This window comes from Hypanus sabinus (genome assembly GCF_030144855.1).
Source record: "Hypanus sabinus isolate sHypSab1 chromosome X2 unlocalized genomic scaffold, sHypSab1.hap1 SUPER_X2_unloc_3, whole genome shotgun sequence".
NCBI classification, from domain to species: Eukaryota; Metazoa; Chordata; class Chondrichthyes; order Myliobatiformes; family Dasyatidae; genus Hypanus; species Hypanus sabinus.
This window is the reverse complement of record NW_026779001.1, coordinates 570,776-586,994: the sequence shown is the minus strand read 5'-3', so window position 1 is coordinate 586,994 and position 16,219 is coordinate 570,776. Positions and strand designations below refer to the sequence as shown.

General features: G+C 50.1%; 1 protein-coding gene across 5 annotated transcripts in view; it reads left to right on the top strand.

The window, feature by feature from the left end:
* The window catches only part of LOC132385864 (serine/threonine-protein kinase SIK2-like), a 127,411-nt gene that overhangs the window by 86,771 nt on the left and 24,421 nt on the right, over positions 1-16,219 (top strand). Inside the window, exon 4 of one of the 5 annotated variants that reach the window (XM_059958093.1) lies at positions 7,773-8,014. The exons of 2 other annotated variants lie outside the window; for them this stretch is intronic. In XM_059958093.1, coding sequence (XP_059814076.1) covers positions 7,773-7,999 — 227 coding nt within the window. In that variant the 3' untranslated portion in view covers positions 8,000-8,014. Of the gene's footprint in view, positions 1-2,307; positions 3,570-4,880; positions 5,357-7,772; positions 8,015-16,219 lie in introns of those variants that run through there. 2 more of the 5 variants (XM_059958094.1, XM_059958096.1) reach the window with 2 other exon arrangements.

The window sequence follows — 16,219 nt, the reverse complement described above, 5'->3', positions numbered from 1 at the left end:
TCTGATAGGAGAGGAGAGTGGACCGTGGGAGAAAGGGAAGGAGGAGGGACACCAGGGGGAGGTGATGGGTGGGGAAGGTAAAGGGCTGGAGAGGAAGGAATCTGAAAGGAGAGGAGAGTGGACCCTGGGAAAAAGGGAAGGAGGAGGGACACCAGGGGGAGGTGATGGGTGGGAAAGGTAAAGGGCTGGAGAGGAAGGAATCTGATAGGAGAGGAGAGTGGACCGTGGGAGAAAGGGAAGGAGGAGGGACACCAGGGGGAGGTGATGGGTGGGGAAGGTAAAGGGCTGGAGAGGAAGGAATCTGACAGGAGAGGAGAGTGGACCGTGGGAGAAAGGGAAGGAGGAGGGACACCAGGGGGAGGTGACGGGTGGGAAAGGTAAAGGGCTGGAGAGGGGGGAATCTGACAGGAGAGGAGAGTGGACAGTGGGAGAAAGGGAAGGAGGAGGGACACCAGGGGGAGGTGATGGGTGGGAAAGGTAAAGGGTTAGAGAGGAAGGAATCTGATAGGAGAGGAGAGTGGACCGTGGGAGAAAGGGAAGGACGAGGGACACAAGGGGGAGGTGATGGGTGGGGAAGGTAAAGGGCTGGAGAGGGGGGAATCTGACAGGAGAGGAGAGTGGACCGTGGGAGAAAGGGAAGGAGGAGGGACACCAGGGGGAGGTGATGGGTGGGAAAGGTAAAGGGCTGGAGAGGAAGGAATCTGACAGGAGTGGAGAGTGGACCGTGGGAGAAAGGGAAGGAGGAGGGACACCAGGGGGAGGGGATGGGGGTGAGAGGTAAAGGGCTGGAGAGGAAGGAATCTGACAGGAGAGGAGAGTGGACCTTGGGAGAAAGGGAAGGAGGAGGGACACCATGGGGAGGTGATGGGAAAGGTAAAGGGCTGGAGAGGAAGGAATCTGACAGGAGAGGAGTGTGGACCGTGGGAGAAAGGGAAGGAGGAGGGACACCAGGGGGAGGTGACGGGTGGGAAAGGTAAAGGGCTGGAGTGGAAGGAATCTGATAGGAGAGGAGAGTGGACCGTGGGAGAAAGGGAAGGAGGAGGGACACCAGGGGGAGGTGATGGGTGGGAAAGGGAAAGGGCTGGAGAGGAAGGAATCTGACAGGAGAGGAGAGTGGACCGTGGGAGAAAGGGAAGGGGGAGGGACACCAGGGGGAGGTGACGGGTGGGAAAGGTAAAGGGCTGGAGAGGAAGGAATCTGATAGGAGAGGAGAGTGGACCGTGGGAGAAAGGGAAGGAGGAGGGACACCAGGGGGAGGTGATGGGTGGGAAAGGTAAAGGGCTGGAGAGGATAGAATCTGATAGGAGAGGAGAGTGGACCGTGGGAGAAAGGGAAGGAGGAGGGAAGGTGATAGATAGGTGAGGAGAGGAGGGTGGAGGAATAAAAGGACAGGGCAGGAGGAATGTAAACCAATGAACAGGAGAAGTCCTTTAATATTTTCATACCATTTGAAGGATTATAAAACTTCCTATTAAATTATTTTGTGTGGAGCTTTACACGGCGACTTGGGAGCTCCTCTCCCAATTGTCTGTTTTATTAGCATTTATATGGGATGTGTCAGAAGCAGCCCGGAGCCCGGGTGGAACTTGTTAAAACCTTTGACCTTGTGTGTTACGCTTGGCTGGTGGTTCTCGAACAGCTATGGTTTCTCAGAGTGTCTCTCCAGCGTGTGGCATTTCGAAGTGTACCGCCGGAAAATCCCGGGAATGTATTTCCCTTTTCAAATCTTTTTTTTATCCAAAATAACAAGGGTACATTGAAGTTGGTAATACTTACAATGTCACAAAGGGAAAAACGCAGTGTTTTAAAGATTGAACAATATGGTGACAGACAAAAAAGGTAGGAAAAAACCCTACTAACATAGAACATAGAATAGTACAGCTGTGCAGTTGTGCTGACCCTCAAACCCTGCCTCCCATATAACCCTCCACTTAAATTCCTCCATATACCTGTCTAGTAGTCTCTTTAACTTCACTGGTGTATCGGCCTCCACCACTGACTCGGGCAGTGCATTCCACGCACCGACCACTCTCTGAGTGAAAAACCTTCCTCTAATATCCCCCTTGAACTTCCCTCCCCTCACCTTAAAGCCACGTCCTCTTGTACTGAGCAGTGGTGCCCTGGGGAAGAGGTGCTGGCTGTCCACTCTGTCTATTTCCCTTAATATCTTGTACACCTCTATCATGTCTCCTCTCATCCCCCTTCTCTCCAGAGAGTAAAGCCCTAGCTCCCTTAATCTCTGATCATAATCCATACTCTCTAAACCAGGCAGCATCCTGGTAAATCTCTTCTGTACCCTTTCTAAAGCAAAGAAAAGTGAGAAACAATCCTCTGGGTGTTCGACCCCGGAGCCGTGCGTCAGACAAAAAGCTTCTAACGATAAACATCAAACCGCCAGCAAAAAGAACCATACCAAAATTTACAATTAGATCGTGGAGGAAATCTACCCATTAACTCAAACGGTAGTAACGAGCAAACGAACCCCATCTTTTCTCAAATTCAAACACGGGTCCGAAGGTTCGACTCCTAATTTTCTCCAAAATAAGACTTGAGAGAACAGTTGTGACGGAGTGGGAGCCGACGTATCCTCCCGCTTCAACAGAACGGCCCTCCTCGCTGTCGATGTAACAAACGCAATGACGTGTTGGTCAGGCAGAGGAATACCGCGGATATTTTGAGGAATCATTCCAGGTATTTTCCCGAAGAGCTGCATGTTCTCTACCGTCAGTTGCCCCCGAGAAGATGTAACATCTAACACCATGGTCCTGAAAAATGTTGTCTCGTTTTTACTGCGCACTGTACCAGCAGTCATGGTCGAAATGACAATAAATAGTGACTTGACTTGAAGATGGTAGAGAGCTGCTTTCATCTAGCTCAGCCCAATTAAATAACTAACTGATGTATTCATTGATCTGTCTGTTCTGATGGGCCTATTTATTAAATAAGACAGTGCAGAAGTCGGAAATCCGAACTAAGTAAAAGGAAAATGGCAGTTACTTAGCAGTCAGGCAGCACGTGTCCAAATCGTTGTGTTCGATCCCTCCTGCAGAGCAATTCCTTGCTGGCCTGTGAGGCCATTTTGAATGAGCGAGGGATCTGAACCCTTGGACTTTTCCGGTCAACACTTAGCGACTCGGCTTCCCAACGTGCACCATCCGGCACCTTATTCCACAACTGTATCCACTGGCTTCGTTGGGCAACTGCTCCAAGGGTGTCCTCTCTACCGACTGGTGTGATTTAACCCCTAGCCTGATCGCGGGACGATTGGCGGTGACCAATTAACCTCCCGACTAGTACGTCTTTTAGACTTGTGTGAGGAAACTAAGTCAGAATCAGGTTTATTGTCAACGGCGTGTGACGTGAAATGTGTTAGCAGCAGCAGTTCAAGGCGATACATAATGTAGAAAATAATAAAAATAATAAATGAAATAAAAATAATAATAATAAATCAATCAATTGCAGTATATATATTGAAAAGATGAAAAAATCGTGCAAAAAACAGAAATACTGTATATTTAAAAGTAGTGAGGTAGCGTCCAAGGGTTCAATGTCCATTTAGGAATTGGATGGCAGAGGGGAAGAAGCTGTTCCTGAATCGCTGAGTGTGTGTCTTCAGGCTCCTGTACCTCCTCCCTGATGGCAGAGGGGAAGAAGCTGTTCCTGAATCGCTGAGTGTGTGTCTTCAGGCTCCTGTACCTCCTCCCTGATGGCAGAGGGGAAGAAGCTGTTCCTGAATCGCTGAGTGTGTGTCTTCAGTCCCCTGTACCTCCTCCCTGATGGCAGAGGGGAAGAAGCTGTTCCTGAATCGCTGAGTGTGTGCCTTCAGGCTCCTGTACCTCCTCCCTGATGGCGGAGGGGAAGAAGCTGTTCCTGAATCGCTGAGTGTGTGTCTTCAGGCTCCTGTACCTCCTCCCTGATGGCGGAGGGGGAGAAGCTGTTCCTGAATCGCTGAGTGTGTGTCTTCAGGCTCCTGTACCTCCTCCCTGATGGCAGAGGGGAAGAAGCTGTTCCCGAATCGCTGACTGTGTGTCTTCAGGCTCCTGTACCTCCTCCCTGATGGCAGAGGGGAAGAAGCTGTTCCTGAATCACTGAGTGTGTGTCTTCAGGCTCCTGTACCTCATCACTGATGGTGGAAGGGAAGAAGCTGTTCTTGAATCGTTGAGTGTGTGTCTTCAGGCCCCTGTACCTCCTCCCTGATGGCGGAGGGGAAGGAGCTGTTCCTGAATCGCTGAGTGTGTGCCTTTAGGCTCCTGTACCTCCTCCCTGATGGTAACAGTGAGAAAAGGGCATGCCGTGGGTGCTGGAGGTCCTTGATAATGGAAGCTGCCTTTCTGAGACACCGCTCCCTGAAGATATCCTGGGTACGTTGTAGGCTAGTGCCCAAGATGGAGCCTCCAAAACTATTGAGGGTACTTTGAGTGCACCCAGAGCATAAACTCCTTACAGGTCGTGGCGGAAATTGGACCCGGGTTATCGTTATTGTCAGGCCCTGAGATGACCGGTGCTACAGCTTGTTGCCCGCAGCGTATACAAATGTACCTTCTGTGCAACAGGGAATCAGACTAGCAGCCAGCTGGCCTTACTGGACAAGAATCCTCTCTCTCAAGCGAGGGAACGAGGGACACCAGAGTGGCACGTTGAGGGACTTGCTACAAACTATTAAACTGACTACCCTTTCAGGTTCACAGAAAATATCTGGAGGGATGATGTGAAAGTGTCCCCGATTGCCTCCGTTCGGGGTTATTGGGCAGGGCAAGTGACTGAGGTGCTGCTGTGCTTTCTCCGTAATTGCCCTCGTGTCCGGGCCAGGCTCTCTGAGGTGGTATCCCCTGAGGCATTCAAAGTTGCTGACCCTCTCCATCTCCGATCTCCCTGCTTAGAACTCCTCTTGACTTGCTCCTCCTCGGTCTTGCTGACGTTCAGTTGTTGTGGCGCCACTCGGCCGAGACGCCTGCCACCTCCGATTTGGCGAATGGTAAATGCTGTCGGTCTGGCCAACACCGTTGAAAATGGCGTTGGAGCCGTGCTTCATAAGCGTGAAACTGTGTTGTGAATTCACAGTATATTGAGTAGATTTAAAAATCATGCAAATGAAACAGAAATACTGTGGAATTGTGGAGGGAATGTCAGGCCTCCTGGGGAGTGTTTTAGAAGGGTGGGAGCTTGGAGTACAGGTCAGAAACATGAGAAAATACCTAGGTGCTGGAAATCCAAGACAACACACGCACGCGCTCACACACACAGACACACGCTCGCACACGCAATGCTGGAGGAACTCAGCAGCTCAGGAAAAGAGTGAACAGTCAACGTTTCGGGCCGAGATCCTTCGTCAGGACCGGAAAGGAAGAGGAGAGGTCGGGGCAGGAGGGTGGGTGGGGCGGAAGGAGTACAGGTTGGCAGGTGGGAGGTGGGACTGGGAGAGGGCAGACGTGAAGAGCTGGGAAGTCGGTCGGTGAACGGGATGAAGGGCTGGCGAAGGGCCGGGGGGGTGGGGGGGGAATCTGATGGTAAAGGACGGGCGACCACGGGAGAATGGGAAGGGGACAGCAGCACCAGAGAGGCAGCTGAGGAGATGAGGGAAACGGGAAATGGGGGAATTACTGGAAGTGTGGGAAATCGATGTGGGTGCCACAGTGGAGTCAGACAGACGGGGTCGTGAAGGGGGCTTTTCAGGACACTGCGCCACTGCCACGTCGGTGACAACCGACCTGATTCCGTTTCTAAAAATGCAGTTTTACAGGGTGCTGGTGAGTAGTGTTTCCCGTTTTGGCCACTCCGCTGTAAGAAAGATATTGTCAGACCGGGAGGCGTGCAGAAGAGGTTTACAAGGAGGGGGCCAGGACTGGAGGGACCGAGGTGGAGGACAGGCTGGGGCTTCACTCCTCAAAGGCTGAGAGGCGATCATCGGGTGAACCTGGGGTACCAAGAGCGGAGGTTGAAGGTGTCGGGGGGGACTTGATAAGAATGGGGGGGGGGGGGGGAGGAGAATTTTTTTTTAAAGACACAGGATGGTATCTTTACGGAACGAGCTGCAGGGAGTGTTAGAGACAGTTACGGTGACAGCTTTTTAGGAGACATTCAGACAGGACAGGGGTAGGAGGAGAGGGTCAAACACAGGCAAATGGGACCCGCTCCTACGGCGGACGGGAGAGAATCTTCGGATGCTGGGAATCCAGAGTGGCTCACGCGGGACGCCAGGCGGCGCCTACGGATAAGCGTATGCAGTCAAAGTTTCGGACCGAGACCCTTCTTCGGGACTGGGAGGAGAAATACCTCGACTGTTCACCCTCTCCCGCAGGCGCCGCCCGGCCTCCCGCGTTCCTCCAGCATTTTTGCGGGTCACATTTTTCTTTTGGTTGCCGCGGGGCAGATGGGCCGAAAGGCCTGTTTCCGCGATGTGTAACTCTATTGAAAGAGGGTTTCCCCCAGCCAGTGTTTATCCTTCAGCGAGCACAACAAAACCCTTTTATAGTTTGTTGTTTTTGAGAACTTGCTTGATGCAAATTGTCCCTTGTTTTCCTCAGACTGCCCGAATGCTGTAAATTCCCCCGAAACCGTGAATGGTTTCACAGAATAACAGAAAAATCTGAAACAGTTACTCAGTTGTGAATATTGATGTGATAATTAAATTATCGGACTGTTATGGTTACAACCGGACCATTAACCCAGAAACACCACTTCAGGTGCTGCCTGAGCAACTGGGAAATTTAAAATAGGTGTGAATTAATAGATCTGGAATTGAGAAAACTCAGGCAGCGGTAACAGTGGCCGTGAGCTACTGGATTGTGCGGAATTCCCGTCAAGTCAGTTCTCAAATTTCCCGGAGAGGAAACATGGATCCTCTCTGATATTGGGCCAAGTGTGGCAGAAAGAGGGGTGATTTTTTTTTAACCTGAGCGTTGCTGGTGAAGGTGGGATTTGTTCCGATTACGAGTACCTTCTCGAGAAGGAGCTGGCGAGTCGGCTGCCGGAGAGCGAGTTCAGGAATTCAAGATTTCAAGTACATCCGCGACGGGAGGGTAGGGTGGGGCTGATGCACGGGGTCGAAGCGAGTGCCAGAGCCATGGGCACTAGCCTCCCAGCAGCCAGGAAATCTTCAAGGAGCAGTGCCTCAAAAAGATGGCATCCAACCTCACGAGGGCACGTCCTCTTCTCATTGCTACCATCTAGAAGGTGGGATAGGAGCCTGAAGACACACACTCAGCCAATCAGGAATAGCTTCTTCCCCTCCGCCATCAGGGAGGAGGTACAGGAGCCTGAAGACACACACTCAGCGATTCAGGAACAGCTTCTTCCCCTCCGCCGTCAGGGAGGAGGTACAGGAGCCTGAAGACACACACTCAGCGATTCAGGAACAGCTTCTTCCCCTCCGCCATCAGGGAGGAGGTGCAGGAGCCCGAAGACACACACTCAGTGATTCAGGAACAGCTTCTTCCCCTCCGCCGTCAGGGAGGAGGTACAGGAGCCTGAAGACACACACTCAGCGATTCAGGAACAGCTTCTTCCCCTCCGCCATCTGATTCCTGAATGGAATTTGAACCCCTGAACACGACCTCACTATTTTTTTACTTTTTAAGTATTGCCCTACCCGTTGAATTTATTGAATAACTATTTAATATACATCTAGTACGAGTTGTTGTAGATCTGTTGGTGGCCTCCCTCACTTGTCCCCATCTTGCACAGTCATTCAGTTTTTGAGCATGGCCTGGGTAGATGTACAGCTGCGCCATATTCTTTCCATTTCTCGATGATTGACTTAACTGCACTCCTAGGGACATCCAGTGACCTGGAAATGTTCTTGCATCCATCTCCTGACTTGTGCTTTCCAATGACCTTTGCGGAGTTGCTCGGAGTGTTCTTCTGTCTTCACGGTGTAGTTTTTGCCGGGATACTGACTCACCGGCGGTCAGACCTTCCAGACGCAGGCGTATTCCCACCACGATCGAGACACCTTTACCGCACACGGGTCTCCAAAAGCAGATCTCCGTTTAACTGGTGATGTGACTTCTGAAACCCGTTGACTGTGCCAGCGATGATTTGGTGTGTCACGTTAAAGGGGGGTGGGCGGGTGGACACCAAACGCAATCAATTATTTTGCGTTTTATGTTTGTAATTAATTCAGAACACCGTGTGGAGATCAGATTTCGAGTCTTTCTCTGTTGACACGCGTCAAAAAAAAGCTGAATTAAATCCACTGTGATTCAATGTTGTAAAACAATAAAACGTGAGAAGTTCCGGGGGGGAGGGGCTGAGTATTTTTTTGTCAGGGACTATATGTCAGTCTGTCTATAGGTGTGTGTATGTATATAGTCAGGAAATCGAGTTGTGACTGTATAAAGCTCTGGTCAGACCACACTTAGGGCATTCTGTGCACCACCCACCATTTGCCCTGTCAGGGGAAGGAAGGGGCAGGTGCTGAAGGAGGTTCACCCAGGATTACAGAGCACAAGTGAAGGGGAGAGGCTGGAAAAAAAAGTCTGGATGACTTTTCCACCGATTTCCAGGCTGAGCAGTAAACCAGAAAGATGGGAGTCGCAGAGGTTAGAGCCGTGACGGTGAGGTTTGATCGGTATTGAGACAGACGTCTGTCTGGGCTTTGTGTAGATGCGATGGCGAGGTTTGATCGGTTTTGAGACAGACGTCTGTCTGGGCTTTGTGTAGACGCGACGGTGAAGTTTGATCGGTATTGAGACAGACGTCTGTCTGGTCTTTGTGCAGACGTGACGGTGAAGTTTGATCGGAATTGAGACAGACGTCTGTCTGGGCTTTGTTCAGACATGACGGTGAAGTTTGATTGGTATTGAGACAGACGTCCGTCTGGGCTTTGTGCAGACGTGACGGTGAAGTTTGATCGGTATTGAGACAGACGTCTGTCTGGCCTCTGCTGTCACCTGCGAAGGGAGGAGTCGCGATTGAAGTCCAACTTCGTGCGATGGGCCCGACCACGCACACTCTGGATGAGCCGGCAGAGCTGCCTTGTCCAAACCGGCCGTTGGCGAGTGGGTTCCGCGTTCCGCTTGACGGGGCGATTGGCGACGGCGTCTCGGCTTTGCGGATGATTGAGGGCTGACCGATCACCCGTTCCTCACCTCCTAGCCGTGTGCTGTCCTACACTGTGGTCGTGTGTGCCCACCTAGTTGGCTACAATTGCCCCTGTGCTCTGTGGGGGGGGGGGTGGGGGGGGGTTGAGGTTGTTCCAGCTCCCCCCCACCCCTGGTTCAGTCACCCGTCCTGACTGAGTGATGGCGTACTTCAGTGGAAACCTCCTGCTAGCCGTTGAATAACAATTACCCGCGGCCTCGGGCCAGCACTGATGACCGTTACACTTCCTGTGTTCCACCCTCACCCCCTCGCGGTCTGCCCAGTCACTGAATTCTCCACAGCAAGTGCACATCTGTTTCTGTCAAAACTTTCCTGGAAAGTTCACCAACTGCACTGGGATCCCTTTCCGTTTCCTGCCAGATCTCACTTCACAGATGAAAGTTATCTGAAAGAGTTTGCAAGCTCTGGTCTCCGTTTGTCTTTCACTTAGCACATCCTTTCCCCGGGGGAGGGGTGTGGGACTCAGGGGTGAATGATGGGGGGGGGGGGGGGGGGGAAGGCCTGCTGAGGACATATCAGTCTCCGGCTAAGCAAACATGCACCCTGTGATGTGTGTGCGCAGTTCTGCTGGCTAATGAGACTCTACACTAATCTGAGCTTCCTGCCGACAAGGTTCTAATTGCTTGTTGCGTCTTCTTATTTTTTTGCAAATTGCTTGCTTCCTGCCACAATTGTAAGGCGCAGGCTGAAATTTGTAGAGGAAATGAGGCTGGAGGGGGTGGACAAGCCCGCAGCTCGAAGGGAGGAAGGCCTCTCTGGAAACGCTGACAATCACAGCGTAGGGACAGCACCAGCGGCCTGCTTATCGGGCGCCGGCTCTCGTCGACCTGCCCTCCGTGCCTGTCCAGACCTCTCTCAAACGTTGAAACGCTGGCAGCTCGTCCCACACCCTCACCACCCTCCGAGCGAAGAGTTCCCCCCCCCCTTCATGGTCCCCTTGAACATTTCACCTTTCACCTTTGACCTCCCCACCCACTTCTGACACGCGGCTCAGCGAGTTGCCTTTTACCCTGACACTTCCGACAATCCTGATGCTAATTAATGCGCACTGCTGGAACACCCCACCTCTCTGATATTTTTTGGAGGGGCGGGGTGGTCATGTAACGAAGTCAGAAATAGGAGGAGTGAGCCTAAAGATACCTTGAACCTAATGCGCCATTGATTTAGATCTCAATGCACAAAACAGGCTGCTCTCTACAGTAGCCTCAGGACCTACACCACCAGGTTCAGGGACAGTTATTACCCCTCAACCATCAGGAAGGAGGTACAGGAGCCTCAGGACCCACACCACCAGGTTCAGGGACAGTTATCCCCCCTCAACCATCAGGAAGGAGGTACAGGAGCCTCAGGACCCACACCACCAGGTTCAGGGACAGTTATCCCCCCTCAACCATCAGGAAGGAGGTACAGGAGCCTCAGGACCCACACCACCAGGTTCAGGGACTGTTATCACCCCTCAACCATCAGGAAGGAGGTACAGGAGCCTCAGGACCCACACCACCAGGTTCAGGGACAGTTATTACCCCTCAACCATCAGGAAGGAGGTACAGGAGCCTCAGGACCCACAGCACCATGTTCAGGGACTGTTATCACCCCTCAACCATCAGGAAGGAGGTACAGGAGCCTCAGGACCCACACCACCAGGTTCAGGGACGGTTATCACCCCTCAACCATCAGGAAGGAGGTACAGGAGCCTCAGGACCCACACCACCAGGTTCAGGGACAGTTATCCCCCCTCAACCATCAGGAAGGAGGTACAGGAGCCTCAGGACCCACACCACCAGGTTCAGGGACTGTTATCACCCCTCAACCATCAGGAAGGAGGTACAGGAGCCTCAGGACCCACACCACCAGGTTCAGGGACAGTTATTACCCCTCAACCATCAGGAAGGAGGTACAGGAGCCTCAGGACCCACAGCACCATGTTCAGGGACTGTTATCACCCCTCAACCATCAGGAAGGAGGTACAGGAGCCTCAGGACCCACACCACCAGGTTCAGGGACGGTTATCACCCCTCAACCATCAGGACGGAGGTACAGGAGCCTTAGGACCCACACCACCAGGTTCAGGGACAGTTAGTACCCCTTAATCATCAGACTGTTGAACCAGAGGGGATAACTTCACTCACCCCAACATTAAGATGTTCCCACAATCTATGGACTACTTTCAAGGACTCTTCATCGCAAGTCCTCAATACTTACTGCTTATCATTATTTTTTTTGTGTGGTTGCACAGTCTGCTGCCTTTTGCGCTCTTGGTTGAACGCTTCAGCTGGCTGATGTTTCATTGACTCTGCTGTGGTTGTTATCCTATGGTTGTGGTGATTATCCTATGGCTGTGGTTATTATCCTATGGCTGTGGTTATTATCCTATGGTTGTGGTTATTATCCTATGGTTGTGGTTATTATCCTATGGTTGTGGTTGTTATCCTATGGCTGTGGTTATTATCCTATGGTTGTGGTTATTATCCTATGGTTGTGGTTGTTATCCTATGGTTGTGGTTATTATCCTATGGTTGTGGTTGTTATCCTATGGCTGTGGTTATTATCCTATGGCTGTGGTTATTATCCTATGGTTGTGGTTGTTATCCTATGGTTGTGGTTATTATCCTATGGTTGTGGTTGTTATCCTATGGCTGTGGTTATTATCCTATGGTTGTGGTTATTATCCTATGGCTGTGGTTATTATCCTATGGTTGTGGTTGTTATCCTATGGCTGTGGTTATTATCCTATGGCTGTGGTTATTATCCTATGGCTGTGGTTATTATCCTATGGTTGTGGTTGTTATCCTATGGCTGTGGTTATTATCCTATGGCTGTGGTTATTATCCTATGGCTGTGGTTATTATCCTATGGTTGTGGTTATTATCCTATGGCTGTGGTTATTATCCTATGGTTGTGGTTATTATCCTATGGCTGTGGTTATTATCCTATAGCTGTGGTTATTATCCTATGGCTGTGGTTATTATCCTATAGCTGTGGTTATTATCCTATGGTTGTGGTTATTATCCTATAGCTGTGGTTATTATCCTATGGCTGTGGTTATTATCCTATGGTTGTGGTTATTATCCTATGGCTGTGGTTATTATCCTATGGTTGTGGTTATTATCCTATAGCTGTGGTTATTATCCTATGGCTGTGGTTATTATCCTATGGCTGTGGTTATTATCCTATGGTTGTGGTTATTATCCTATGGCTGTGGTTGTTATCCTATGGCTGTGGTTGTTATCCTATGGCTGTGGTTATTATCCTATGGCTGTGGTTATTATCCTATGGCTGTGGTTGTTATCCTATGGCTGTGGTTGTTATCCTATGGCTGTGGTTATTATCCTATGGCTGTGGTTATTATCCTATGGTTGTGGTTATTATCCTATGGCTGTGGTTGTTATCCTATGGCTGTGGTTATTATCCTATGGCTGTGGTTGTTATCCTATGGCTGTGGTTATTATCCTATGGTTGTGGTTGTTATCCTATGGCTGTGGTTATTATCCTATGGCTGTGGTTATTATCCTATGGTTGTGGTTATTATCCTATGGCTGTGGTTGTTATCCTATGGCTGTGGTTATCCTATGGTTGTGGTTGTTGAGTATGCCCGCAGGAAAATGAGTCTGTGACTGTGCTGGTTTCCAGGAATGTGAATGTTGGGACAAGGTGTTTCCCAAGACTGACATTAAAAGAAGATCACCGCTCATTTTAGTTATGTGGTATAGTCCTCGCCACTCAACCAAAGGCAGGGACTCCCAGCCTGGGGTCCCAGTCAGGGTCCACGGCATAAATGGCCTGCCTCTGTTTGTGGTGCTTGAACAGGCTCCCAACTTGAGTGTGAATACAGAGAGGTGCCTCAGACCGTTTTCCCTCGGTCTGAAGAGTGTCCAGAGGAAGATTCTGGGAGTGAAAGGGTAATCACACGAGGAACGTTTGATGGCTCTGGGACTGTGCTGGCGGGAATGGGGGGATCTCATTGAAACCTTTCAAACTTTGAAAGGCCGATTTTGAAAGGATGTTACCCATGGAGTGAGAGCCTCGGACAAGAGGGTACGGCCTCAGGATAGAGGGGCGCCCTTTCGAAGCAGAGATGTCTTTAACCAGAGGGTGGTGAATTTGTGGAATTTGTTGCCACGTGCAGGGGTGGGGGCCGGGTCGTTGGGTGTATTTAAGACGGAGATTGACAGGTTCTTGGCATCAAAGGTTACGGGGAGAAGGCTGGAAACTTGCGTTGAGGAGGAGGGGTAATAGGATCAGCCATGATTGAATGGCGGAGCAGACTCGATGGCCGAATTCTGCTCCTATGCCTTATGGTCCTATAATCTAGAATTAGGCACCATGGGATATCTGTGTCACTTACATCCTGATAAAATATTTAGGATTACATCAGGCAGCTGTGCAGGCCAAGTCTTTATGTATATTTAAGGCAGAGTTTGATAGATCAATGAAGAGATACGGGGAGAAGGGAGGAGACCGGGGGGCTGAGAGGAAATTTGGATCAGCCATGATGAAATGGCAGAGCAGACTCGATGGGCCAAATGGCCTAATTCTGCTCCAGTATCTCCTGGGCTTTAAAGAAACCAATTATATTGAAATACAGTTATCAAGATATTTAAAAATATGGTGATATATATGTGCTTCCTTATTAAATGTCAAGCCAATTATGTTTAAAATGTAGATGAGTTAAGATTAAATTTTATTTAATCATGTTGGGCATCCAATCGATTTGGATTTCTTTTGTCTAAGTTCACGGGTTGAAGAGGTTAGGACTCAAATCCCTGGAATGCAGAAGACTGAGGGGAGATTCGACAGAGGTGTTCAAAATGAAGAGGGGTATAGATAGGGGTAAATGCAAGCAGGTTTTTTCCCACTGAGGTCAGGTGGGGCGACAGCTGGGGGTCATGGGTTAAGGGTGAGAGGTGAGAAGTTTGAGGGGAACGGGAGGGGGGGGTCTCCGTCACTCAGAGCGTGGGCCCAGCCGACGGCGCGAGAGACGCACGCGAGGTTTGGATCGGTACGTGGTATGGTGGGCCATGGTCCTAATGCAAGTCAGTGGGAGCCGGTGGTTTAAGTGATGGGCCAAAGGGGCCTGTTTGTGTTCCGTGCTTTTGTGTGACTCTACCATCCCGGGTTGAGAACTCCTGCTCGAATGGGAAGGGAAAGGGGGAACGAGGGCAGCTAAAATTCATCTGGAAGTGTTGGTGTCTATGAGGCGTTGCATTTGGCTACCACAAGCCTTCCAGACGAGACACACGTCCGAAACAGTTTATCAAGTGGTTAAGCGAGACCTTGTTGGTTTCAGGGTCAGTTAATATGGTCCTGGTGAAGACAGGAGTGTTTTGAATCACCGGGAAATGATTCCTGAGCCCTCGAACAGGGTCCTTGGGATTTGAAGGTCAACCTCAGCTGACTGAGGGAGGGCTTTTCCGAAGTGGATACAACCGTGTGCCTTCCGTGTGGCGCAGCTTCCGAACAGCCAGCCAGCCAGCTCGCTTGCTAGGACTCAGCGTCTCACGCTCTCGTTATTTATGGCTTATTTGTTTACCTTTGCATTTAGAAAATCGGCGGCCCGTCACAGGCCCTTCGGCCCGCAATGTCGTGCCGACCCTGTAACCTACTCGAGAAACTGCCTAGAATTTACCTACTGATTAGCCCTCTATTTTCCTAAGCGCGTACCTAACTAAGAGTCTCTTAAAGGACCCTATCGTATCCGCCTCCACCACCGTCTCTGGCAGCGCATTCCGCGCACCCATCTCTTTCTGTGTGGAAAAACTTACCCCTGACATTCCCTCTGTACCCACTGCCAAGCACCTTAAAACTATACCCCCTCGTGTTAGCCATTTCAGCCCTGACTATCCACACGATCAATGCCCCTCATCATCTTGTACCCCTCTATCAGGTCACCTCTCACCCTCCGTCGCTCCGAGGAGAAAAGGCCGAGTTCATGCAACCTATTCTCGTAAGGCACTCTCCCCAATCCGGGCAACATCCTTGTAAATCTCCTCCGCACTCTCTCTATAGTACCCACATCCTGTAGTGAGGTGACCAGAACTGAACACAGTCTAACTAAGGTCTTATAGAGCTGTAACATTACCTCACGGCTCTTGAACTCAATCCCACGGTTGATGAATGCCAACACACTATATATACACCTTCGTAACGACACTGTCAACCTGCGCAGCAACTTTGAGTGTCCGATGGATATGGACCCCAAGATCTCACTGACCCTCCACGCTGCCAAGAGTCGTACCACTAACATTATATTGACCTGCTCAAATGAATCACTTCACACGTATCCGGGTTGAACTTCTTAGCCCAGTGCTGCAGTAACCTCTCGATTAACCCCCCAGAATATCCACAACACCCCCAACTTTTGTGTCATCAGCAAACTTACTGACCATCAGCAAACTTGTGTAAACTTGATGAAACTTTGTGTCATCAGCAAACTTCTACAGTCGGCCCTCCTTCTCCGTGAGTTCTGCGTGCGTGAATTCAACCGACCGCGGATCGCGAAAACCCGGAAGTGCTATTCCAGCACTCGTTGCTTGAGCATGTACTGACTTTTTTCCTTGTCATTATTCCCTAAACAATGCAGTATAACAACTATTTTACATAGCATTTACATTGTATTAGGTATTATAAGTAATCTAGAGACTATTTAAAGTATACGGTAGGATGTGTGTAGGTTATCGTGGATCGGGATAGAAAAAAATCGGAAGTTCTCTTACTAAGTAAGTCGGAACAGGTACATCCGATATTATTTAGCGTCAGTTAGTCAAACATTTGCATTTGTATATAGTATATATTTTACCTTTCTATGCATATAAAACACTTAAGAGCGTATGTTTCAGCACAGGGCTCGGGAACAGAAGTTCCCGAGTTTGATCCAGTTTCAGCTCACTCCCTGGCGTGCTCTCCACCGTGCCGGGTTGTTGTGGAGGATCAAAACCCTAAAACCCAATAATTAAACCACTGTGTTGCTCAGTAATAATTGTAGCTTTCATCGGGGCAGGGCCTTTCTCACTTTATCCTTTAAAATTGTTCCGATCGTTGACCGACGTAGCCTAACACTTTTCCAGTGATCGATGGCGTTTCACCTCTTTCCAAGCTCTTTGTTATTATAACAGAAACA